This window comes from Cyprinodon tularosa, unplaced genomic scaffold, assembly GCF_016077235.1.
Source record: "Cyprinodon tularosa strain WSP-4 unplaced genomic scaffold, ASM1607723v1 ctg179, whole genome shotgun sequence".
NCBI classification, from domain to species: Eukaryota; Metazoa; Chordata; class Actinopteri; order Cyprinodontiformes; family Cyprinodontidae; genus Cyprinodon; species Cyprinodon tularosa.
This window is the reverse complement of record NW_024038602.1, coordinates 848,465-874,917: the sequence shown is the minus strand read 5'-3', so window position 1 is coordinate 874,917 and position 26,453 is coordinate 848,465. Positions and strand designations below refer to the sequence as shown.

At 39.9% G+C, this 26,453-nt stretch overlaps 1 protein-coding gene across 3 annotated transcripts in view; it reads left to right on the top strand.

Annotated features, from left to right (window-relative positions):
- The window catches only part of LOC119781528 (E3 ubiquitin-protein ligase UHRF2-like), a 33,857-nt gene that overhangs the window by 5,553 nt on the left and 1,851 nt on the right, over window positions 1–26,453 (top strand). The window contains exons 2-16 of one of the 3 annotated variants that reach the window (XM_038282021.1): window positions 4,285–4,399; window positions 4,472–4,659; window positions 4,982–5,295; window positions 16,715–16,933; window positions 17,027–17,136; window positions 19,497–19,683; window positions 20,128–20,251; window positions 22,261–22,368; window positions 22,455–22,559; window positions 22,661–22,767; window positions 22,865–23,027; window positions 23,108–23,245; window positions 23,377–23,644; window positions 23,869–24,020; window positions 26,336–26,434. In XM_038282021.1, coding sequence (XP_038137949.1) covers window positions 4,285–4,399; window positions 4,472–4,659; window positions 4,982–5,295; window positions 16,715–16,933; window positions 17,027–17,136; window positions 19,497–19,683; window positions 20,128–20,251; window positions 22,261–22,368; window positions 22,455–22,559; window positions 22,661–22,767; window positions 22,865–23,027; window positions 23,108–23,245; window positions 23,377–23,644; window positions 23,869–24,020; window positions 26,336–26,434 — 2,397 coding nt within the window. Of the gene's footprint in view, window positions 1–4,284; window positions 4,660–4,981; window positions 5,296–16,714; window positions 16,934–17,026; window positions 17,137–19,496; window positions 19,684–20,127; window positions 20,252–22,260; window positions 22,369–22,454; window positions 22,560–22,660; window positions 22,768–22,864; window positions 23,028–23,107; window positions 23,246–23,376; window positions 23,645–23,868; window positions 24,021–26,335; window positions 26,435–26,453 lie in introns of all 3 variants that reach the window. The other 2 variants (XM_038282020.1, XM_038282019.1) reach the window with 2 other exon arrangements.

Below are 26,453 nucleotides of genomic sequence, written 5' to 3'. Positions count from 1 at the left end.
AAACCAGCACAGATGTTAAAACTAACACACGGAGTTCATTAGAAATATCAATGAAAAAGAGGCTGCAGAGGAAAGCCAGTGTTCTTCCACCTTAACTAGTTTCTATTTGTTGGGTTTTTCTTAGAGATTAAATGACTGATGGCAGGATAAGGGATAAAGGCCCAAAGCTGGAGACTAGCAGAGAACAGGCGCACAGAACCCCACCCCCCACTCCCGCTCCTATGTCATTGTTTTTTCTTTTCGGTAATATGACCTATTTTGCGCAACTCCTTTCCAACAAGCATGTGGGGCGGAGTCCAGAAGTAATTGAGCGGGAGTTTCTGCAGTTTTCTTTCTGATTACTCATGCTTGTCGATTTGGTATTACTTTCACACCTGAAGCTTTGCTGGAAGCTGATATTGCACCAAGTCTTCATGTCTTGTCTTAGGTCTAGACCTTTTACTTGAGCAGTTCCATCCGTGTTACTGTTTATGCTTTCCTCTAGCCCATTCCATTGTGGTCCTTCACCACCTCGAACAGATTTTTGTCCAGGATCGCCCTTTGTTCAACTCCTTTGACCAGCCTCCCTGTCCGTGCAGAATAAAATCATTCTTACAGCATGATGCTGTCATCTTTGTGTTCCCTACAGGGCTTGTAGGAAGCTGCTAACAGGATTTCTTTCAACTCTTGTCTCGTTCTTTTCTATATTATATAAAGGACAAAGTGAATTGTCAAGGCAGTTATATACTGGATGTTTTTGAAGGAAATCACTTTGATTTGTCACAAACTTTACAATCCAAAGAACCAGTTGAAGTTACATGATGAACATGGAATGGCTCAAAGGTTATAAGGTCATCTTTTTATACTTGGTTTCATCTGGTCTCTGCTTTGATAGGTGTTCAGTCTTCAAATTGTTCCCACTGTGGGGGAAAATTTATTTTATTTTAAATTTTAGAAGCATTTTTTTCCCAGTTGTTTGAAATGAACCTTCAATGCTACACGTTTGCAGGTAGCAGGGGCATCATGCTTTTTGAATTAAGCTGTAAACAGGGCCTGAAAATGTTCTGTTTCTGACAGCAACTTCGTCTGTTTCCATGTGCACAATTCCTCCCAACATCTCTCCGTTTTTAGTGATTCCAAAGAGACTGGAATCAAAACACCTTGCAGCAGGAGCCTGATAACGCTGTTGGAAATGAAGCCGCTGTGGAGAGCACATGTGACAATAGAAAAAAAACAACCAAAATCAGCTCAGCCATTTGTATTTGGTGCAGTGCAATTCTGCCGTGTGCTGTTGTGAGATTCTGTCTGTGCGAGTCTCCATCAGAATAACACATTCTCATCAACGGCGAACCCGTCTCTCTGCGGCAGGTTCTGCCAGCGGGCTCATTATCTGCTCAGGATGCTCTCAATTTGTTTTGTTTACTGACTTCTCTTAAAGCTTATACTGAGAGAAAATGTTATTACCACCCTAAAAGTAAGAGGTTGGACAAAGTCAGAGGCAGACAATGGAAGGCTGAGGCAGACCACGATGAAGAGGGACACACGGGTGCATATAAGTGTTTGACTCTGTTTGCACGGACCGCTCCTCTGATCTAAATTTCATGAGATTATTAAAAACCAAGAAGGATGAGGAAATTATGTTTTCCTCCTTCACCTACAACCTCTGCCTTCCCCATTGTCAAACAACGAAGAAGGGCGTTGGGGAGGGTGAGCGAGGATGGCAGCCATGTCTGTCTCCCCGGCACAATGGTTTTAACTGGTTAAAATAGGTTGCTGATATTTTCGGTGAGTTGATGTTTTCTAGTGTACGACACATCTCAGAAGCAGCAGCTGTACTGAGAGCGCAGCTGAATCCTCTGGATCCGCCCTGAAGGGTCATGTTGATTGTGTTGTTTTGGATTTTGGAATTGCATATAGTCCGACTTAACGTGGGGTGGCGGGTGAAGCTGAGTGCGTGTGTGTGATCGTGAATGTGGGGTGCTCTTTTTTTTTTTTTTTTTGGTCGTCATAGCAACCAAGTCATCTCTGTCCCCCCAGCTACACATCCCATCAATGTAATTCATGCGTGCGTATCTGGGCTTTTTATTTATTTATTTTTTTTTCAACCGAGAAGAAACCCATAGACTGCAGCAGCAGCAATCTGTTTTCTGTGGGACAGTTGAGAAAAACACAAACAGGGAAGCAGTAGAGCTGCTGGTCGTTAAAAGCTCATCCTTTCTTTTCATGCTGGGCAGACTTTGGCCCTGTCGACATTCTCTACCTGAATGTCGACATTCTCTACCTGAATGTCGACATTCTCTACCTGAATGTCGACAAACACTTTTCCACGACAAGATAACGGATGTTAACATAGAATTATGTTCAGCAGCCCAAACCCCACTCGTGTACACAGACAAAGGCATGTGTGTCTTCATCTTCTTAGCTTGATATAGTGGAATAGCATACCCCATCTCAGATTTTTTTTCTTTGCTTCCCAATTGCTTCCCAATTCATTATTATAAAAAAAAATTAGCTTTTCAATCATGTACCAACTGGGGACAAAAATTGCCCATATCTGCCCTTAAGTGACATTTCCTATTTGTCGTGTTTGTGGCTCAATGTTTTGAGGCAGATTTTAAAGAAACTGAAGTAAAAACGTGTTGCAGCTGGAGATGAAGTCAGAGTAGAGAGCAAATGCAGGAAGAAAGAAAGAAAGAAACAAACAAACAAACAAAGAAACAAAGAAACAAACAAACAAACAAGGAGCATTAGTTGAAAAATCCAAAACTAAAATATGGATAGGGTCAAATCTGTGTAAATATCATAATAGTAGCATAACAATTTTATAAGGCTGTTTAAAAGTAGTAGGCCCATAGACTGATAAACCAGTCTAAATGTGAGATCAAATGAGTAATTTAGTCTGGCCCCGATGAATGAGACATCGGAAGATTGTTGATGAGAACAACCCGTTGTCTTTTAAGCCATGTCAGTGCCTATTGGCCAACGCTCTGACAAATGAGCGCAACTGACTGTGATGTAGTAAGTGTGACAGAAAGCTGGTGGGGGAGTGTAAACGAACAGCCTGTCAGTAAAATGGCGAATATGTCCTTCTTATGGATGAGTGTAGAGCCTCTTCCTGCTCACATTTAAACGAAAACCCAAAGTCTAATCCTTCCAAAACTGATTCCAAAGCTGAGTCAAACGAGAACTGTTCAATAGTTGTTGCCATCTTCCTTGTGCTTTCTCAAGCGTCGCGCAGCTTTGTCATCACGCCCTCAAAACCCTGCCCGCTTTGCATCCAGGAATTCATAACGCATCTCTGTATTTTGTGCCAGTTCTAGGGCCTGGGACATTGATCGAGGCTAGGCCACTCGCAGGCAAAAATTATTTTGGCTGCTGGCGGGTGGTTAATAATGGCATCTCCGAGTTGGTGAAATGCCTATGTATTTATAAACTAACTATAAGCCATGAGAATGCATAGATTTCTTCATTTTTGACTTGATGCTATTAGATTTTTACAAAATTTGTATTTATTAAAGTAAGTTTGACTTTAGCTAATAAAAAGCCAATTTGGTTACAAACTGTCCCTTTAATCAACCTGATTATTTTTCATGACTTGACAAGCAGAGTGCCTTCCATTAGAGACTGGACAAAATATATGAACTGAAAATTAAAATGCCAGAAGATACTTGATAAGATGCAGATATTTACTCTCATCCGACTTATCTCTGATGGTGATAAGTCCGCCTACCACCTGGTGCAGGGAGAACAACCTGGACCTTAACGCTTTAAAAACAGTGGAGATGGTTGTGGACTCTAGGACGAACTCAGCCTCCCCTATTATGATCACTCTTTGTGATTCCACAATTGACACTGTGGAGTATGTCTGCTTCCTGGGAGCTATCATCTCACAGGACCTAAAGTGGGAGCTGAACATCAAGCCCCTTACCAAGAAAGCCCAACAGGGATGTACTTCCTGTGGCAGCTGAAAAAATGTAACCTGCCAAGGACAATGATGGTGCACTTCTCCTTCTCCATCATTGAGGAGTTTTTTTATGTCAGGTCTTCAGAAATAGCCTTGTTGGTAGCTCCAAGTGTAATTGTCAGCCCCTGATGGTTGTTTTTAGGCTTGGTCAGGATTTGCACATTAGATTAAGGACACCAAACAGTTCCTGAAATTGGAAGTTTATGGGATTATTTAGATATCAACAGCATCACTTTTTCTTTTTTTTTTAGCCTAAATGTTGGATCATTAAATTAGTCAAAACAAATTAATCGTAATGTATTTACATAAATGACTATAATGTTTCCTATGCTTTCTTTTAGATGGAAGATGGTCTGACACTTTTTGACTACAACGTGGGTCTCAATGACATTGTCCAGCTGCTAATCCGCTCTCAGACCGATCCCCCGGATGGCCCTACCACCAAGGACCCCTCAGGTGTTGCAAGCAGTTCAGCTCCTCTGCCTGACTTGAAGAATGAAAATTTTCAAGCTCCAATCTCCCCCGCAGATTTGGAAACCTCATCTTGTATGGACAATAAGAAAGAAAGCAGCCACGCCACTGTAAATGAATCTAAGCCAGAAACTGTCGCTACTAGTACCAAAAATGGGTTCAGGTCCTCCAGTCCAGCACAGGACACTCAGCCACCAACATCCAGCAGGAGCACATTAATCAACCCAGGGATTGGCCTGTATAAGGTCAGTTCTTTACCTCACATTGGTAAACTTTTACAGTGTTTAGAAATGAAGTCAGTAATGTTTACAGTCTCATCTAGCTTAGAGCAGTGGTTGAGCCAGTCTATTGAAAACTCTGTGGTCCTTAGATGTAAAGTATGAGAATAAGTTTAAGACAAACAAAAATACATTTTAGTTTGTGCATTAATCAGTAGTGTAATATCTCTAAAAGTACGCGCATGTTTTATGGTAATTAATATGAAGTGCAGACCAGCTTTTTTTGGATACAGCGCACAGTACGGCCCAGACCATTAACTTTTTTGCTTTTTTTTGTTTCCCTCTTCAGATTAACGAGCTGGTAGACTGCAGGGACGTAAGCATCGGAGCCTGGTTTGAGGCATGCATTGAAAATGTGACAGTTTCTCCTAAAGGACAGATAACGCCCACCAAGGGAAAGGTGGGTCGGCCTCCTAAAAGGACTAATGGGAAGCTGGAGGCTGACCAGGCTCAGGCCCTTGGACAGGGTCAAATCACGGACTGTAACAGGAATAACCCTGTGTTAAACTCTGAAAGTAACGGAGCCTCCACCTCTAAGACTGACTCTACCACAGAAACCAAGGAGAAGGAAGAGGACATAGCTTACCACATTAAATACGAAGAGTAAGTAATGGCTTATTGTTCTGCTAACCTTCTCTGGCGGTAATATACTGTTTATTGGGAAGACTGCTGCCTGACTGCAAAGTAACGGATTGATTTTGGCAGTCGGTCTTTGAAGAAAATTATTTTTATTCCCAGGATAATTTATATTCAGACTATGAAACAGTTACATTCACTAGTATCCAAGGAAATATCCGAACACAGTTAAGAGAAATCTAAAAGCATGATTTGTGTGTAAACTAGGGATGGAACGATTTATGAAAACCGTCCAAACCCTTCGGTTCGACTGTCTTGGTTCGGTTCGCGTGTGTTGCGTTCATTTCATGCGCTGCTCCTTTTTCTCATAGGCGAAGCGTTTACACTCCAGAGCAGAAAGTGGCGGTACTGCGACCAAAGCCAACCACCAGTAGTGAACAAGAAGAAGAAGCGAAGCAGCGTAGCCGGGCGTAGCAGAAAAAAAATCAGTTTTTGTGGAGAATTGTGTGGGTATGGCGAGTGGGAAAGAACAGGAGTTGGAAGACGTGCCAGCAGCACTTCATAGGTCTGCTGTATGGAACCACTTTGCATTTAGAGTGACCTACGAAGACGGCGGAAAGAAAGTTGTGGATAAAAGTGCAACAGTGTGCAAGCATTGTGCAACACGTTTTGTTTATGCTAACAGCAACACGACCAACATGTCATGCTAACCCCGAAATCCCACATACTCCGTCAGCGCTCTGCCCCGCTGCGCTACAGACTGCCTGCACAAAGCAAAGCCTACAGCCTCCGCTGTGGCTCCCATGCGCTCCGCTCTGAGTTCCTTGGAGATCGTAGAGGGCATGCGCGAGATGATTAAATTCAAAGCAGCAAAACATTCGGAAATGATCCAGGGTTTCCGTGGATCATTAAAAATAATTACAATTCATGAAATTTTTTGGATTTTTTCATTAATTTTTATGAGATTTCGGGGTGGAAAAAGGATCTAAAAACAAGTAGAAATGTCGTAAATAAGTGTATTTACCTTTAATTTGAGTAGGTAAATGAGATAGTTTGCCAGTGGAATGAGTATTTTTGCTCTTAAAATAAGAAAATTAGATAAAATGCACCTGAAATAAGACAATGCAATTGTTTTCTTATTGTAAGTGTAAATTGTCTTGTTCCATTGGCAAAATCTCTCTTTTACCTACTAAATCCAAGAACAAATACACTTATTTTAAGAAAAAACAACTTATCTAGATTTCGATTTTTTTTCCAGTGTAACAATCAACATATACCGAACCGAACCGAAAACCGTGACCACAAAACTCTGAACCGAACCGAACCGTGGATTTTGTGAACCGTTCCACCCCTAGTGTAAACTATGCACTGAAAATACACTTTCTTTTATTCCTCGTTAATGTCTGGAGATGTTACTTCAATATTTCTGCCTAATGTCCTTCCATAGTCCCATTCACAGCAAAGCTCCCACAAAATATAGTGCTCCCATCTCACATGGGATGGTGTTCAGTGTCTTAATAGTCCTCATATTGCCAAAAAATTTCAATTTTAATTTCATTGAATGACAAACCATATTCTATACTCTAAGGGTTCTGTCCTAAGAGAAGGTGCTACCAGTTTTGGAGTAGTTGCTTGGAGCTTCCTGAATGGCTGTTGAGCTCATGTTATCTCTTTTTTCCATTGAAAGCCCTGGGATTTTAAACCCTGGGGTTTGTCTTTTGCTTTTTCTAGGGTTTGTACATAGATTGCATTTTGAGAGACCTATCTTCTGCAAATTGTACCCATGGATTATCAAAAGTTGTTTTACTTAGAGTTGCCTCAGAGTACATAGAAAATGGTGCACTGATTTAAATCATGACATGATTTAACCAATCGTCTGCGCTTTCATAGATTGTTGAAAGGCATTGACAATGTTGTGTAAACTCCTGACTTTTAAAGAAAGGTCAGGTTCTTTTTTGTTTTTTTTCTCCTTTTAGTATTGTATATAGCAATGTGAAATCAATTTAAGTGAGTTAAAATCCCAAAGTCACAAACGGTGTGCCACATAACTAACATTTCAGTCGTATAAAGTATTAAAAAACAAGGATTAAAAGCAGTAGAATTGAAAAAGTAAAAGTCTGGTAGAACATGGTTGTTTTAAAAGATGCCTAAAATTCCAGGGAAGTAAGATTGAAGGGGATAATTGTCTCTTTTTATAAGAGATCCAAAGCTTTTAGGGTTTAGAGTTTGGGGATCGAAGGCTACAAACAGCAGACTTTGGCAAAAAGCCAACACAAATGATAATAAGCCTGGCCATTTAAAGCCCTGTAGGTGAGAACAACATGTCTAAACCAAATTGTTAGAAGTGGTCTGTCCTTTGAGGCTAAGATAGCTAATGATGGCTCTGCTTGAACTGCAGGCAGTTGTTCATTTTCCTGGTGGTCTCAAGTATAGAGAAACATTGGTTTGTGTTGTTGATGCTGCAATAATTCAAACTCTCTTGCATTCCCCCTTATCCAGCGACTTCATTCAAAAGCCGATGTTTCCATGGTAACCCCCGAGTTCTCAGGAGCATTACTTCTTCGCTTGCCTCCTTCAGCTTTGTCTGTAATCGCTGCGAACATGAGACCGGTGAGACGTTGCGTCCTCGCTCTCTCTGTCTGTCTTTGGCATGCGTTTCTGCCAGAGGTTGTTATTCTACAGTAATCATATCAAGATTTGTTTCTCCATCATTTTGTCGGGTTGTTTTTAATGCCGACTTCCTTCTTTCATTTGAAAATACTCATTTATTGTCATATTAGTAATAAGAGAGGTGTGTTGATGCATGCATAATCCTTTGTTTACAGAATTCCTTCATATCTTTGATTCAGGCTTCATTGATGTAACCTCTTGCTCATGATTTGCTGTATTTATTTAGTAATAAATCGGTAGACGAGAGCATTCAGAGAAAGCTAAAGGAGAACAAAGGTCCAGAAAAAAATTGATTATTTTTAAAAATGACAGTTCATTATGGGAGAAATTGTAGCGTTTTCTGTGAAAGAGCAACAAGTAAAGGCTAATTCTCATTCTGTTGTACACTTTATTGTATTTTCTGCTGCGAATACCTGTTTTTTAAGAGAAAAAAAAAAGGAGGATAGGTAAAATTGCTCCATCTTCTCACACCATTGCTCTTTCTCCACCACTCTAACACCTGCCTGCATAGTCTGAGAGAAGCAAACCAGTCCTTCCAAATGAACCGCCATGTTTTTGGCAGCATTTCCACTGAATATAATGAGCCACTAAAACAAAGGGCGCACCACGTTCGGGGAACCTGTTTTTTTCGCCACGCTTGACAACTAATGTCATGTCTGCTGTATTCTCTCGAAAACGGCGAATATCTTGGCAGGGGGAGGTTTTTGCCTGATCTAAAGGTCTGACCCAGACTCTTTGTCTAGAAAATGTATACAATGCTACTTTATTTTGGTTGTTTTTTTAACAAGGCCCCACAGAAGTGTATGTGCCGCTTGGACTTTTGCACCTACAAACCTCACTAACTACTGGAATTTATCTACATTTTATTTGATAATTAGATAATTAGTCAACACAAAGTAGGACATTGTTGTGAAGGGGAAATAAAATGATAGCTAGCCCTCAAAATCTTTTTACAAATAAAAAGTGTTGCATGCATTTATGTTCAATATTGTTTTTTATGAATACATGATTTAAAGTGTTTTAGATGATGAATACTTGTTTTTTATACATAGAAACTGAAATGCTTCTGTTATCTTTGCAAAAATACCCAAAGGGTATCTAAACCATTATCTTGCAACCCTGGGTGTATGTCTAGGGTTTGTTTCTTCCACCCCAGCCTTTGGCAGGTTTTCTTCAAGGATTACCCTCTATTTATCTTCCCATCAACTTTGAATAAAAATGCACGTCCCACTTTTTAGATTTTTATTTTTATAATAAAAATAAGCCATGAATCATGTTTTTTTTAACCTTCCTAACATGCCCTATTTTGTGTCTGGCTACAAGATATAATCTCATTAAAATGCATTAAACCTTATGATAGTTCCAGTGAAAATATGTGAATAAGTTCCAGGGTTGTGGACACATTGTGATGGCATTGTTTGTAAATAGTTTCACTGAACCTTTATTATTGTATTTTTGGATTCAAATTTCAAGTGCCTTAAAGGAAACAGCATTTGCATTCAGCTCTTCCAAAGAGACCCCGAGGAGCATGAAAAAGAACTCCTGCCCCATTTTCCTCTCACTCAGACATTAAGATACTTGAACTTGTTCACTTGAGGCAGGAACTCAACTCCGACTTGAAAAGGGAAGTTGGAGTAGCCAGTAGAGCCAGGTAATGCGTAAATTTCAGAGATGAAATCTGCTGGTCTCTAAGCCATACCAAATCCTCCAACCCTGGGCTGCGCCTAGAAATGTAGTCCATAAAGGTTATTAACAGGACTGCTGTCAGAGGGCAGGGCTAATGGAGTCCAGCATGCACTGCAAATACGTCCGACTTAATGTCAGCAATGCAGACCAGAGTCCATCTCTGCTCGTATAAATACTGGCTGTTGTAAAGGGCCATCATCTCTATACTCATGGGGTGCCCCCAACAGGGCATCATGAGGGACATGACTGACTGCTTTCTCCTTGAAGCACATTTGGATCAATTGGGCAAACTCCCATGAACCCTTGAGCATCCTGAAGGGGTGTGTGCACCTGGTCCAGTGTTCCACAACTGGGACAAAAACCACACTGCTCCTCCTGAAGCTGAGTTTCCACATTCACCCAGACTCTCCTCTCCAGCACTCTGACATAGGCCTTCCTGAGGTCACTGAGAAGTGTGATCCCTTTAGTTGGAACACACCCTCCAGCCTATCTCCTTATGGTGGGAACTACCAGTCTGTGAGTCCAGAGGTATTGTCCCTTCCCACCGCATGATACGAACCGAAATAAAAATATGAACTGAACATGATATTGAAGAAGCCTATGAATCACAGCCTGACAATGACATCCAGAAAACCTAAGGTACTCAGGGCGGACCTCATCCTCCCCTGAAGCCTTGCCACCGTGGAGTTCATTGACCACCTCAGTGACTTCAGTCTGAGTGATAAACAAGTCCATCTCTGAGCACACAACCTCTGCTTCCACCAGGAAAAGTGTGACAGTTTGGTTAAAGAGATTATCAAAGTATTCTATTTACTGTCTGACAACATCTTTAGTCAATGGCATCAGCTCGCCATTCCCAGTGTAACCAGTTTTGGCAAAGGACTGCTTTCCCCTTTGGACGTGCTTGGGCGATTAACCAGACACTTCGAGGCCAACTAATATTCTTTCTCCATTATCTCTCTAAACTCCTACCATTACAGACTTGATGTTTTCAGTTGCTGAAGACTAGATGGAATATTTTTTCTTCGGTCAAATTCGAAGTTTATGCATCAACATACTGTGTACAAATATATAGTTCAATATTTTTTAGGTTGGATGAACTTTCAATTCCAAATCATGATAATAAAAAAGAATAAGGAAATGTTGGTTACTTAAAGCTAGTATCATTGCAATATTATTGATAATGTCCCAAAATTTTTTGCACTATCTGGGAGTAAAACTTGGATTACTGAGGTCATTTTGAAGTGCAGAATGCTATTTTAAAACCATACTGTGGCTTTCCTGTTGTGACAAGTCAGCTTGAAAAACAGACCAACCTACTTATAAAGGTAAAACTGTTTTTAGATATAAGCCAGATTCGGTAGGATCTGAATTTAAATCAGCATTAATTGAAGGTGAGATGCTCTACAGTCTGTAGGAAGAATTGATCTACTCCTGAGTACCCGAGTTTAACTTAGAAAGCTGTTTTTTTATTGTTTTGTTTTGACATTTATACCGTATTAGTATCTTTACTTTGGCTACTTTTCTTCCTGACCATCTGTTTTTTTTCCCAAATTGCAGGAAAGCCAGTAGGTTTTTTTTTTTATAGATTGATCAACACAGAACAAGTTTTGTTTCAGAACAGAAGGCAGAAACATTGTGTAATCACAATGCTAATTTAACACTTTTTTTGTCCTTTTGTATTGTTTTGCATGAACAGTCATGCTAGAAATATGTTCATCCAAAAAATTGTTTAGTACATCTGTATTTCCCTACTTGAAGACAAAAAAAAATGGTTTAATGCAAATTAGGGCCGAATGTTTTGGCCGCAACACACCACTTGCATGGAATGCACTTCAGAGCAAGCAGCAGAAAGCAGCCCTCAACCCTGTAGCCTTGGGCTACACCGTAGTTCCTGTAAATCTCTGCCAAACATTTTGGCAGTCGACATCTTAACCAAAATGTTCCAAAAAGACAGTTTTCTTTTCCTCTTGCAAAACAGAAAAGCTCCTCCGTTCCTACTAAAAAGCATTTTGTCTGTTTGTCTGAAGCCGCCATGGCTAAGCATCAGTCTGTCAGAGTGACCTATTTGTTGATTTTCTTGTGCGGTCAAACATTTGTAACCATGCAGCTCTCATACAATGGAAATCTGTGGAAATTGGACCCTTTGGGAAACTTGTGTTTGCACGACAGATGTTATGCAGCTTTCTTCAACAGTTTGCTATCAGTTCTGCTGAGTCGTTTGTGATGGAAGCTCTACTGTCAAAACATGTATGCATTACAAAATCTACTTCTCTGCACAGTTTTAGCAGGAAGTCGAATTTTGATATTGAGTAAAACATATTACCGGTACTTATAATAAATACAATAATAAGTGCACATAATATAAGCATTAGCACATACATTAATAAAGGATATGTCCCCTGATGAGATGTAAAATGACTGAAAACACTATAGCTAGGCCTACAAAATGCTTTGGACTTTTTTTCCTCTGAGAACTGTAGTGACTGCAGTGAAATCTGATTTTCTTTTGCAGATATTTAACTTTTAAAACATGGATTTTTGTAAGATTGTAAGATCGTAAACAAATGGGAACTTAGGATCAAATAGGGTTTAGTTAGGTGCCTATTAGGGTGCCCACCAGATGCGGTCAGTATGATTTGGCTAAGAGGAAATGGCTGTTTTTTTGACACACATCTGATGCTTCAGATGTAGCTTGTGTTTAAGAATTAGACAGTACTAAAAATAATACTATTAAATGCAAGAAGAGCTGCTAATCTAGAAATCTTTGCACCAAGACACTCAGAGGTTGACTCCAGGAGAGGTCTGCTGTTGATCTTAGTTGAAGAGTTGTGTGTCAAGATAATTCCTGTCAACATCTTCTAAGACATGTATGTGGAACAAATCTGCTGAGATCCAAATTCTGTTTACAGAGAGGCGTCAAAAGCAGTCTGTTTTCAGATCAGAGTAAAGAAACTTATCATCAGTTTCATTCCGGGGACTCATTTGGCCTCTCTTGGATATACACTATATTGCCAAAAGTATTTGCTCACCCATCCAAATTATTGGAATCAGGTGTTCCAATCACTTCCATGGCCACAGGTGTATAAATTCAAGCACCTAGGCATGCAGACTGTTTTTACAAACATTTGTGAAAGAATGGGTCGCTCTCAGGAGCTCAGTGAATTCCAGCGTGGAACTGTGATAGGATGCCACCTGTGCAACAAATCCAGTCGTGAAATTTCCTCGCTCCTAAATATTCCACAGTCAACTGTCAGCTGTATTATAAGAAAATGGAAGTGTTTGGGAACGACAGCAACTCAGCCACGAAGTGGTAGGCCACGTAAACTGACGGAGCGGGGTCAGCGGATGCTGACGCGCATAGTGCGAAGAGGTCGCCAACTTTCTGCAGAGTCAATCACTACAGACCTCCAAACTTCATGTGGCCTTCAGATTAGCTCAAGAACAGTGCGCAGAGAGCTTCATGGAATGGGTTTCCATGGTCGAGCAGCTGCATCCAAGCCATACATCACCAAGTGCAATGCAAAGCGTCGGATGCGGTGGTGTAAAGCACGCCGCCACTGGACTCTAGAGCAGTGGAGACGCGTTCTCTGGAGTGACGAATCGCGCTTCTCCATCTGGCAATCTGATGGACGGGTCTGGGTTTGGCGGTTGCCAGGAGAACGGTACTTGTCTGACTGCATTGTGCCAAGTGTAAAGTTTGTTGGAGGGGGGATTATGGTGTGGGGTTGTTTTTCAGGAGCTGGGCTTGGCCCCTTAGTTCCAGTGAAAGGAACTCTGAATGCTTCAGCATACCAAGACATTTTGGACAATTCCATGCTCCCAACTTTGTGGGAACAGTTTGGAGCTGGCCCCTTCCTCTTCCAACATGACTGTGCACCAGTGCACAAAGCAAGGTCCATAAAGACATGGATGACAGAGTCTGGTGTGGATGAACTTGACTGGCCTGCACAGAGTCCTGACCTCAACCCGATAGAACACCTTTGGGATGAATTAGAGCGGAGACTGAGAGCCAGGCCTTCTCGTCCAACATCAGTGTGCGACCTCACAAATGCGCTTCTGGAAGAATGGTCAAAAATTCCCATAAACACACTCCTAAACCTTGTGGACAGCCTTCCCAGAAGAGTTGAAGCTGTTCTAGCTGCAAAGGGTGGACCGACGTCATATTGAACCCTATGGATTAGGAACGGGATGTCACTTAAGCTCATATGTGAGTCAAGGCAGGTGAGCAAATACTTTTGGCAATATAGTGTATGTCCAGTAAAAGAAAGTCTATCAATGAACCTTTCTTTCATTAAAATAAAGCTTTAACAAAATCGACCTTGTATCAGCTAACAGCACACTGAAGAATCACCTCCTCTTCTGATTTCATCCTAAAGACATTGTTAGATTTCAAACCAGTTTTTAAAAAAAAAATCTTTTTGTAGTTAATCCATAATATAGATCATTGTGATTCTAAATGAATAAACTGTTCATTCTAACTGCAGTATAATAACTCAGTATATTTCATTCCATTAAACTCGATTTAGAAAAACATGTTTTTTCTTCGAGTGATTTTTAACACACAAGAATAATTAATTTTATTTCATGAGGCGGGTAGGAATCTATTAATTACTCAGTTATTACCATAACTACTGTAAAATGAGTATCATAATATCTTGAGTAATAAATTAATTTGGTGTTAATTTGGTTCAGCCTCTTTTCCCTTCCCTGTGATGCTCTCTGTTGTTCCTCAGATCGTGCTGAGTACTTTTTATGTTGTCTGTTTAATTTTAGCATGTGCCCTTGTGTTTTTGTGTTGCTTCTATTAAACTCAGCCCAAGTCTCTCAGAACCATGATAATCATTTGGAGCAAAAAAAAAAAAAAGAAAATTGTTGCACCATTCCCCAGCATCCACTTCCTGGTACTCTAAAACTCGTATTCTTTGTCGGTTGTTCATCATTATCATCATCGCTGGCGCTTCCCAACAGGGACAAGTAATAATAAAGATGTCGCAGGCACCGCACGGTGGTGGAGGAGTTACATACAACCGAGCAAAAGCACTTATCTTCTGTCCAAACGGTCAGTTAACTGTATGTGGACACAATAAGCTTGTATGTGCTATGAGAACAGCACATTTTCAACAGGACGTGCACTAAGAGAAATGGGCGCGTGCATGCTCTTGCACACGCATTTTTTTTCTTTTAAGCTGAAAGGGCGGATCTTTTAAAAAACCTCCACAATACCTTTAAGATGGTCACGTCATAGAAGTTACTCAGTTTTTACTGGTGGAAAATTGTTTTTATTGTGGATGACTGGAGTCCTAAATCCATAGAAATGGCTTTGTAATTAATACCCATAGATGTTAATAATAATTTAATTATTTTAAACTGTGGCTGGATGCACAATATCAAAAAATCTATTTTGTGTGATTGGATTGTTGAAAAATGCCAATGATAGTTTAAACTCTGTTTAATCCACATTTACCTTATTTTTCTCTTTTTGCACCAGTATACATCATCAGCACCACTCTGCAATACATGTTTTTCAGCCATTAAAACCATCTGATGGTTAATAAAATTGTCGACTAGTACGTGAAGATTGATTTTTTAAATATCAACCCCTACAAAAATGGACATCCAAAAAAGTTCTCTGCGATTGTGATACTGCTCAGCTGATGACGCTCAATATGTCATAGAGTTCTTATTTTAGCCTACTTCTTTTTGCCAGGTTTAGTGATTTGTTTCTTCCCAAGGTCAATAAATAATCAGGTCTGTTTGTGGCTAGTAATAGTGAATTATTTGAAACTTTTTGTGTGTTTACTATATTGTTAAGTTTGTCTTTACCAAAAAAGCAACAAAACAAAAAAAACAGAAGAAATCTACAAGATGACGAATACTTCTTGCATAGCTACATATAGCTAAAGTCTGATGCAAACTGACCCTGGAGCTTAGTCTGTAAATCAAAAGGATGTTGAAGAAAAGGCCTCCAATAGTCGTCAACTTAAAAATTAGAAATTTGTAGAAATTCTTTTTGAGAAAGTATAAAATTTCTGATAAATCAATACGTAGGACTGAATTCAATTCCCTTTTTTTTTTTTTTTGCATCCCTACTCCGACACGCCTAAAACCAGGTGCTACCAGACCCCTGCTGAGCTGCATTACTGAATCCTGATGAGAGAAAAATAGGGATGCATTTCTAACGTAACAATCTGTAATTCACAAGATCTGCATTTTTAACAGTCAAGCTTGTATAATTAATTTAACTTTTTTTTTTATTATGAATGTAATGTAACATGCTTCCTTATGTATTTATTTATCATCTTACAATAGAATTTTTTATAGCAATGCTTTTATCTGTGAATGCAGTGCAACACATAGTTTGGACTATGTAGCAGCCAGAGTGTGTACCCAAATCAAATTTCCTTTGGGACAATAAAGTTTATCTGATCTGATCTGATCTGATCTGATCTGATCTTATCTTATCTTATCTTATCTTATCTTATCTTATCTTATCTTATCTTATCTTATCTTATCTTATCTTATCTTATCTTATCTTATCTTATCTTATCTTATCTTATCTTATCTTATCTTATCTTATCTTATCTTATCTTATCTTATCTTAACTTAACTTAACTTAACTTAACTTAACTTAACAATGATATATTTGAGTTAATAGGATAACCATAGTAGCTTGTGGCTCCTCTTTTACAGCCACACATACTGAAGGCCCTGTATGTGACTACAGACTAGCATAGGATTGCATGGTCCTCCAAGGACCATGCAATCAAGGATCATATTTTTTTATCACTAATCATACTATAAAACTGATGCTGTTTGTATGTTTCTGCTTTGTGCATTAAGCCATTAAGATTATATGAAGTGCTCTTTGAATTTTCAGCCTTTTCTCTCCGGCTTTTGCTAATTGACTTACCACTGCTGCAAGGTTCAGACGGGGTTAGAGATAAAGCTGCTACAAAATGCAGATGGTTTGACTTCATTTGAAATGCTTTAAATGTCAATTTCATGTATCATTCATTTAATTCAATCGGCAATTGGGGATTTCATATAAGCCTTCGTGGTCCTAAACAGTTTCTCCGCTGTTTTCCAGTTATCCAGAGCATGGTGTGGTGGAGATACGATCCGTGGATGTAAGGCCCCGGGCCAGGACCCTGCTTAAGTGGGACCAGCTCCAAGTGGGGCTGAAGGTGATGGTCAACTACAACATGGAGACCCCAGATGAGAGGGGCTTCTGGTACGATGCAGAGATAGTGACCATAAATCAAACCTCTCGTACCAATAAGGAGCTCCGAGTTAATATTCTCCTGGGGTGAGGATCTTTCATCCTGCTTTGATTTTTATATTCTAATTTTGCTCTGTTGCTCTGTATTAAATGATATGTCCTGGCTCTTTCTCCTTATAGGGGTCCTGAAGATGTAATTGGAGATTGTAAAGTTCATTTTTTGGATGAAATCTACCAGGTGGAGAAACCTGGAGCTCGGCCCCTTTCGAGCGCAGATGGGCAGTTTAAACGTATGAACTAGTCTTTCTTTAGAATTTGAACTTTTCCACTGTTCGGCCATGTTTATTAAAGGTATTTTTGAGAATATTTTTAAAAGACCCACCCTCTCTACTTTAAAGGTACACTATGCAACCGGTGTTGATTATTTCAGCGAGGCTCCCCCCAGAGGGCGAAAGTTAAAGTGCACTGTTCTCCTGGTTTCTCCGTCAAGCCAGGCGTGGTTGTTTTGAGCTTAGCAGACAGGCGAACGCAACAAATGACTAAGCATCTGACGCGCGTGACGCGCTGCTGCTCGAGATGGAAAAATTGAATTTTTGCTGCTCGACGCACCGCGTCAACCAATAAGAGAAGCTGATCTGGGAGCTGGCAGGGAGAGAGACACAGCACTGATGATCAGAGCGCTATCATCACTCCTCTTAAACAGTTTATTGACGCCTAAATTAACTTAAAATGCAAAAATCTGCCGGCAGAATATGTTCGCTTTTATTATCCTGCTGCCTGCAGTTTGTATTATTTAGATGAAAAACACCTACCAGCTGCCGCGGTGAACCGCGAGGAGGCGACCCGGCCAGAGGCTGCTGATGAAGGGATTCCTACTGTCGGCGCACCGCTGGCATGTGGGGGTCTGAGCGGCTCCGACGGAAAAAATATTGTAAGGCAGGATGATAATATGAATGAACTGACTGCTCTGATTACGTTTTCAGGTGTATTTTCTCACTTAAAAACATATTAAAACTACTTTATTCCCACTGATCACAGCAAATATAGCTGCAAGGCAGAGAAAGGATAGTGAAGCTCCGCCCAACGCGTGTCAGACACACTTTTGGACCGCGCAGCGAGAGCAGCAAAGCTGCTTCAGCCGCATGTCAGAACTAACTGGTACAAGCAGTAAAAATGAAGCAGCAGACACGATTTTGCTTCTTTTGCTGCGTCCGGTGTGAAAGCAGCACTGCACAAAGATCACCACTGTGCTAGCAACGAGCATGCTTTTAACTGGGGGGTGTAGCAGTTCTCGCCGTAAAGCAAGACCGACTCTCGTGAGACTTCTGAGCCTGTGGGTGCGGGTCGGTGCTCCTGCAATTGCAAGTGCGGTATTTCCCCCACAGACCACCAGGGCGGCCGAGAATACCTTTGTTCAACCTGAAATGACTAATTTAATCATCCAAAACGTTATGGAACACATTAATTAACTGAAAAATGTTGCATAGTGTGCCTTTAAAAACCCTGTACCTGCTCTTGAGAGGGAGCACCTATTAAACATGTGCGAGAGCATGCACGAGCCCAATTATCTTTGTGTGCGCTCTGTTTAAAAGTTGCTGTTCTCATAGCTCATACAAGCTTATTGTGTCAGAACGTCCGCCCTAACCCCTAAATCCCTCAATCACTACATAGAGCGGGGACTATATAGTGGACTTTAAAGCAAACCGTTCGTACAGATGATCACTACTTTTTGCCCCACTATTCATGTAACTCCTCCTCCAACACAAGGTGCCTACGCCATCTTTGTTATTAATCACAGCGGGAAGCTGCGACAGCAAATCCCATAATGCTTTGTGAGGAGAGAGCTCTGTGCAAAGCATTCCAGGATATATCTGCCTCTTCTGAGACCTTTTTTCTGTTATGACTCTCGGCCATTTCAACAGACACATATTTTCATGATTTACCATAAATTAAGATCTAAAGATTTATATATTTAGCCATAGTAGGTCAATTCTTTTTAGAATAGTTATTTCCCATTTCGTCTTAGCAAATAGCTCAGGCTCCTTAAGGTCGTTTAGCATCTATTGGCAGCAGCTTTTAAGCCTTTCCACACAATCTCAGTTTAATTAAGGTCTGGAATTTTACAGGGCTGTTTTAACAATTATTCCCTTGCAGCTCTGGCTGAACAGTTGAGATTATTGTCCCGTTTGAAGGCAATCCCCAGTCTCTCCCAAATGTTTTTTCAGACTATGACGGGTCTGTTTTCTGTAGGCTCTGCAGTTTTTTGCCTCTTCTAAGCAACCTAACTACATTACTGACATGTCAGGTGTGTTCTTCAGTCTTTTTGAGGTTGATGTGATGAAGGTATATGTATGACTGGATGTTTTATGGGCGTCTGGTTTAAGCAGATGTATTCATTGGACACTTTTCAAAAATATGTTTCTAAAAAAACAACAACATCTAGTTAACCTCTACTTCTTCTTCTAATTAACTTCTACTACACTTATGTTCTCCTTTCTGTTGGTTTGCTGTAGAAAATTCACAAATGCTTGTAGTTCTAATGAAGAGAAAATACGTAAACTTAAATTTGATGAATTTCTTCCCCAGGCTGTGGTGATTGCTAGTACTAAATATGTGACTATTTGGGGTTTCATCTTGTTTGTGGCTCAAGGGAAGAGCGGACCAGAGTGCAAGCACTGCAAGGCTGACCCTGAAGCGGAGTGTCGGTTCTGCTCCTGCTGCGTGTGCGGCGGGAAGCAGGACGCACACATGCAGCTGCTGTGTGATGAGTGCAACATGGCGTTCCACATCTACTGTCTCAACCCACCTCTGGCCAACATCCCAGATGACGAGGACTGGTGAGAGAGCGGCGGAAAGAAGCTTCACTTTTAGCTGCAAGCTGCTGCATCTCACTTATTTTACAACTGCTTATTAAAGGGAGTTCAGTTAGGGCTGAAGTGTATTTTAAACAGTGCTAAACTGCTGGTTTGGTTAAATAATTTCAAATATAACGATAATGCATCTTCATGTTGCAGGTAATTCATTGCCTGACTTTTTTCCAATTACAAATTCAAAACAGGAATTTATTGATTAACTTTATTATTTTTGATGACTATCTTAAATATTTACTACTTAAATGTATAATTTATTCCCTTAAAAAGTTAGATTTATTTTCTCAAATCTTCTGTTTTATATAAATTATATTATGGAATAATGATATTTTGGAGTCTGTGTGACTTTTATCCATACAGTAAACCTTTGATAAATTGAATACCAAGCAGGAAATGATTTTCTTTTACCAGGTACTGTCCAACCTGTAAAAATGACACCAGTGAAGTCGTCAAGGCTGGCGAGAAGCTTAAAGCCAGCAAGAAGAAAGCCAAAATGCCTTCAGCTACCACTGAGAGTCAGAGAGACTGGGGAAAGGTAAGACCACAGGGCACCGTGTGAGGCATGCAACACTGCTGGGACAGATTTCTACTCCTAATCTAAACAATCAGTTCAACGGTGATGTGAAAAACAAAACATAAATGGAGTCAAAGGTGTTTTGGAGGATATTTGCGAGTTTATAAAAAAAGACCCTCCCTCTCCACTTAAAAAAAAATTCACAAGCCCCAGGAACACTTAGAGGTGTTCAGTAGTTTCTATAGTACTGTAGGGAGACGACTTAAAAGTGTGAACATTTCTAAAAGCCAAAATGAAAAGAAATTGCTTTCAACATTGATATAAGACAGAATGCCTGATTTGCAACATAGCCACTTAAGTTTGATCCAGTCTAACTGACTGTTTTTATTTTTGGCTTTCAACCAAATAATAGATGCCAAATCAATAAAGGCTGCAGACCTTTTTAGATCACTGGGCTCTTAAACTAGTTCTGGTTCAAACAGAAATTGGAGCCGATTAGAACTCTGGAATAGCCCTTTAGTGCACTGATAAATTAAATACATTGTTATTGTAACTATTAGGCTTGTCCCGATCCGATCCACGTATCGGATCGGGACGCCGATATTGGCAAAAAAATGCGTATCGGCAAAGCATGTAAAATGCCGATCCAGTTTTTTTTTTAAATCCGGTCCGTATTTTCCAGTTTCGCCGATTGAAACGATCCATTCCACTATTTTGCGCCAGTGTTTCCCTGTTTTGCATTTTTATTAAAACTTACAGTAATACTTGCACCTTTAAATGTTTACGGTTTTACTATTCACTGTGCAATATTAGATTGCTATTCATAATTTTGTCCAGTTTGTGTTTATCTCTTAATAAACAGGTAAGTTTGTTGTTACCAATCATTGTGTTTTATTCAATCTCACCTAATTTAGCTGGCTAGATGTTATCAAGATTACTAAAACCCTTTTCAACATGAGTCTTACAACTAAGGCTAAATACTTTAACTTAAACTCAAATACATGCTCGGATAGGCTGGTATCGGCCAGTATCGGTATCGGATCGGAAGTCAAAAAACAATATCGGGATCGGATCGGAAGTGCAAAAACCAGGATCGGGACATCTCTAGTAATTATTATAATTAAGGTGTTTTGTGCACCATGCAAATGAAACCCCACTAGATTAACTAGTGGTTCCCAATCTCTGGTTCCTGGTTGTTTTATAGTTGTGTTTAATGGATCTTGTATTTCTGAGCACACCACAGCCTTCTCCCTCAGATCGACTTTAAGTCCTACATAACATCTGTGCAGTGGATTTGTTTGCCAGAAAATGCAAGGAGAGATTAAATGAGTTATTGACTTTTTCAAATGGTTGTTTAAAAAACAACAACTTTTATCTTACCAGGAAACATTTTATCTTACCAGGTTTAATGCACTTGGAAGAGCAGAGTTAGACTTTTACATTAAACAAATAGGTTTTTACCTTGAATTGAGAAGGTAGAAAATAAAAGAACTTTAATTTACTTTTGTTTTTTAAAGTTATTTGTTCTTTTATTCTTTTTTTTTCTGCTCTCCGGATTCCTCTCATGTGTAAAGTCATGAACATGCCTTCTCCTTGACGCCCCTCTCCGTGGTGTAATGTGAACAATGCCATTAGGCTTGACTTACCCACTTTCCTGGAACAGGCAATGGAAAATAACTCCCTTCTTTACCAGAATTACTTTTTTTTCGGTTGTTGTTTTTTTCATGTGTACTAATTGAAAACAGCCGGCTTATGCACTCCGGGTACATTTAAGTGTTCTGAGTCACACTGTGTTCATCTTGACTCTAAAACTTTCACGACTCTATAACTCTTTAAATAAACCACTTTTATTTTATTGTAGTGACACTTTAAAACTCATTTGTAACAGCTAAATCTGGACCTTAAACTTCTAAAACGTAGACTTTGTCTTTAAATCTTCAAATACTGAAGCTTTCGCTTCATTTGAGTCGCCATTTTAGGGCTTCTTCAACTTAAAAAAACAACAGCTTTCTTCTGTGATGAAATTGCAGGGTATGGCCTGCGTGGGGCGCACTAAAGAATGCACAATTGTTCCGTCAAACCACTATGGTCCTATTCCTGGAATTCCTGTGGGGACCACCTGGAAATTCAGAGTGCAGGTTGGCCCTTTTTTTATTATTGTTGTTCGTTTTAAATGTAAAATCTTTTTTATCTTCTCATCTGTCTTAATTGCTTCATTACTTAGGTGAGCGAGGCGGGCGTTCACAGGCCACACGTCGGCGGCATCCATGGGCGCAGCAACGACGGCTCCTATTCACTGGTGTTAGCAGGGGGCTTTGAGGACGAAGTGGTGGGTTTGTACTCTGGCTGCTAGTCTGTTCAGCTACATGTTAAGCTCAGGAGTGTCTCATTCGCTCCTTTTCTGCTGCTGTTTGTGAACATCTGTGGTAGGACCGGGGAGATGAGTTTACCTATACAGGCAGCGGGGGTCGCGACCTCTCAGGAAACAAAAGGATTGGAGAGCACTGTTTTGACCAAACGCTGACTCACATGAATAGGTACAACACCTATAAAAGAAAATGCTTTTAAAAACCCTCTTTGCTTTAGAAATATGACTGCCAATACCCATTTTGTTAATAACTTGACCGATTGCAGGGCTTTGGCTTTAAACTGTGATGCCCCCTTGAATGACAAAGATGGAGCAGAGTCCAGAAACTGGCGGGCCGGAAAACCGGTGAGAGTGGTACGCAGTTCTAAAGGTAGACGCATCAGCAAATACGCTCCAGAGGAAGGAAACCGCTACGATGGTATTTATAAGGTAGAGCATCAACATAAAGACCTTGTTCCAATGATGCTACTTGAAATGGCACTGGTAAGGCACAAATGCTTTCTTCGTAGGTGGTAAAGTACTGGCCAGAGATTGGGAAGTGTGGTTATTTGGTGTGGAGGTACCTGCTGAGACGGGACGATCTGGAACCAGCCCCGTGGACCCCTGAAGGACTGGAAAGGATAAAGAAACTAGGGCTCGCAGTTCAGGTTAGACTTAGGGAACAAAGAAAGTCGATCCTCATGCAATTTACTGCAAGTAACAATCTGCAAAGGAGAAAATATATTTTTCACAGCACTATACATGAAACAAAGGTTCTTCTTGATTTCTTTTCCTCCAGTACCCGCCAGGCTATTTAGCAGCCATGGCTAACAAAACAAAGAAGGAGGCCTGTGCTAGACCCGGTCGTGGCGGTCGGAGCAAACACTATCCTGGGAGAGGGAGGCCGCGTAGGCCCAAGATTAAAGCAAAAGAGGTGGAGGAGGAAGAGGGGGCGGCGGCAGCAGAGGACGAAGAGGAGGACGTAGAGGGGGGTGAGGCTCCAGAAGCCCAGATGGAAGAGGATGCACCACAAAGTAATGGAGAGCCGAAGACAACCGGAGAAACTGGTGGGTGCTATTAGAAACGATGCAGGTCAGAAAAGGTGTTATGAGAAGAGGAGAGGTGAGCGTAGAGTGATCAATAAGAACACGACACATGAATAACTCCAAACATTCAAATTGCTTATAGATATACTTAGCTTTTATTTCTTAAGAGCTGTTCTTTTTCACTCTGCTGTGTTTTAGTTCTGCAAAGCTAGCTTCTGCTTCCTAAGTAGCTATGATGTCTTTAGCAGAGCCGTCACCAGAGACCGAGCCTCCGTCTAAACGCGTCAAGATCGAAGAAACGTTCCAGCTGACCGAGCAGCAACAACAGCTGATCCAAGATGACACAGCCAACAAAAAACTGTGGAGCGAAGCCATGGAGCACCTTAAAGAGGGACCGGTATAACTGCTAAAACATTTTAGTCTTATATCAGAAAACAGATCATCGTACGATTAATAAAAAGTTCTGAACTTTAAGGTTAAAAACGTTAGCTAAAACTAACATGATGAAAACTGGAATCAAAAAACATTTTCTTTAACTTAAATCAAAATTAAAACTAGGCTTTGCTAAAAACCAAAACTAACTGAAACTGTAATAAGAGTTACAAAAAATTAATTACAACCAATAGACTTTTAAAAGAGCAGTTGTTTAGTTTTTGTTTCTGTCTACCATAACGCAGTCAGGTCATTTATGTCACTGCAGTGATGCTTAGTCTTGCCCCTGGCATGTAATTCATATTACATAAAAACGACTATACTAGTGAATACTAAGCAATACTAAACTAAAATGACGCATTTTTAAAAAGTGAACACTAAACTACTGTATTTTCGGACTATGTTTTTTTTTCTTTAACTGGAAATGTACAAATATTCATGTATAAGCCACACCGGGCTTTACGCCGCTAGTATCTACTAAACTGAAGCTGTTAGGGGAGCTCTACACATAGCTAGAGTTGGGACGATGAAGAATGCTAGCTAGTGTTAGCTTTTTGGCTCAGAGCAAGGATCCTTCTTTCCTACAGAAAGAAGGATCTTTGTTAGCCCTTTATTTCTACTCTAAAAGAGTTGCGCACAATCTCTTTCGATGTTTCGACAAGCTAATGCTGCTTAATGTCAAAATGTGTCAGTTCAGGACTTTTTTTCTCTGTCATGCCTGCTGCTAACATGTTGTGCTAAATCAATATAAATCCCTTATTCTTATTCTTTTCCCTCTGGCAGTTAGGAAAAATCCACTGAAAAAGCACACCTGTCACTACCCGCTCCATCCTGGAAGCATGTTCCATCGGCTCATTTGCGTATGCGCAACCAGATATACATCCGGGTTGGCCTTGGTTTTATTTTGTTAAAAAAAACTAAATTAAATTTTTCCCTCCCCAAAAATAGTCAGCATTCTAAACTATAATGTGTTAAAGGTTAATAATATATTTCCTGAGAAAATAACGGTCTTAAAATCCTTTCTGTTTTATTGCTCGCCTGTGAACGATCTCTACCAGAAGTGGGATCCTATGCTACTTCCTGGAGCTAACTTTTTCGGCTTTGGATTTAAACATAAATCTAGTCTTTTTAAGTTTTATGTTTTCCTTTTGTGTTAACAGTATGATATATAGTGAGTGACCTACAGAAAGAAACAACTAAAAGGAAGATAAACATGGTTTAATCATATTTTGCCATACTACTCTTGAGCGTGTTCGATGATGACATCAGACAAGCAGTTTAAAAAAAGATAATACAAAAGGCATCAAAATTGTTGACAAGAAGTTTTTTTAAAGATGTGTATTAGCATTCTTTAGTTGGTCAAGGATAGAAATAAGTAATTTTAGTACCATAATTACATTAATTATTGAAACACGGATGTATTTCTAGTTGTCATGCACAAATTAGCTGATGGTACAGATTGTGCTTCCGGGACGGATCGGGTAGTGACAGCGCCTTCATATAAGCCGCATGGTTCAAATGGCAGAAAAAAAGTGCTGGCTTTTAGTACGGAAAAAACAGTAGGTAACAATCACTAAATACAAATTAAAACTAGAATAAAACAGAAAATCAGAAGTCAAAACTAAAAAAAACATTTTTAAACTGTTAAAACCTTGACACATAGGCGTAATAAAACACTTATTGTAGCAGAAAAAGGAGAGAAATGTGTGCTGGACTGTTTTTACTTTATTTCCTTTCTTAACAGTACTATATCAGTCATGCATTTTAACTAATGATAGCAAGCAAAAGTAAATAGCAGAATAATCTGTCTGGTGTTGACAGAGGTGTTTGGGAAGAGTTTCATGGGTGCAACCCACGTATTAAGCTCTCCTTTTCAACTCACTAATGTATTGTTATTGCAAATGTGCATAATTTAAAGAAAAACAAGCAAGCTTTCCAACCATAAAAGTTTTATTATTGGGGGGAAAAAAAACAAACCAAACAAAGTGTTCTCACTTTTTTTTTTACTGCCAAGTGGATAAATGAAAACCCTACATGAGCCTGGGGAAATAAGGTTTGCAAAGTACTCCCCATTAGATCTCTGGGTTGGAACCTTAAAGGTTTGGGAAATGGCCCAGTTCACCTTTCAATATGTTTAAAAGATTCCTTTTATGTACCTTTAATTCAAAAATAAAACGAAAACATCAGAGAAGTCTGAATCTAAATAAATTTGACTTTTTTTTTCCTATTTTGCTCTGCTTGTTATAAACGTTCTATTTCTTTAATATGCTCCCTTTAAAGAATTTCCTGCGGAAACTGGAGCAGATCTTTATGTGCGTCTGCTGCCAGGAGCTGGCCTTTCAGCCTATCACCACCGTCTGCTCACACAATGTCTGCAAGGTACACACCCTGTGCATCC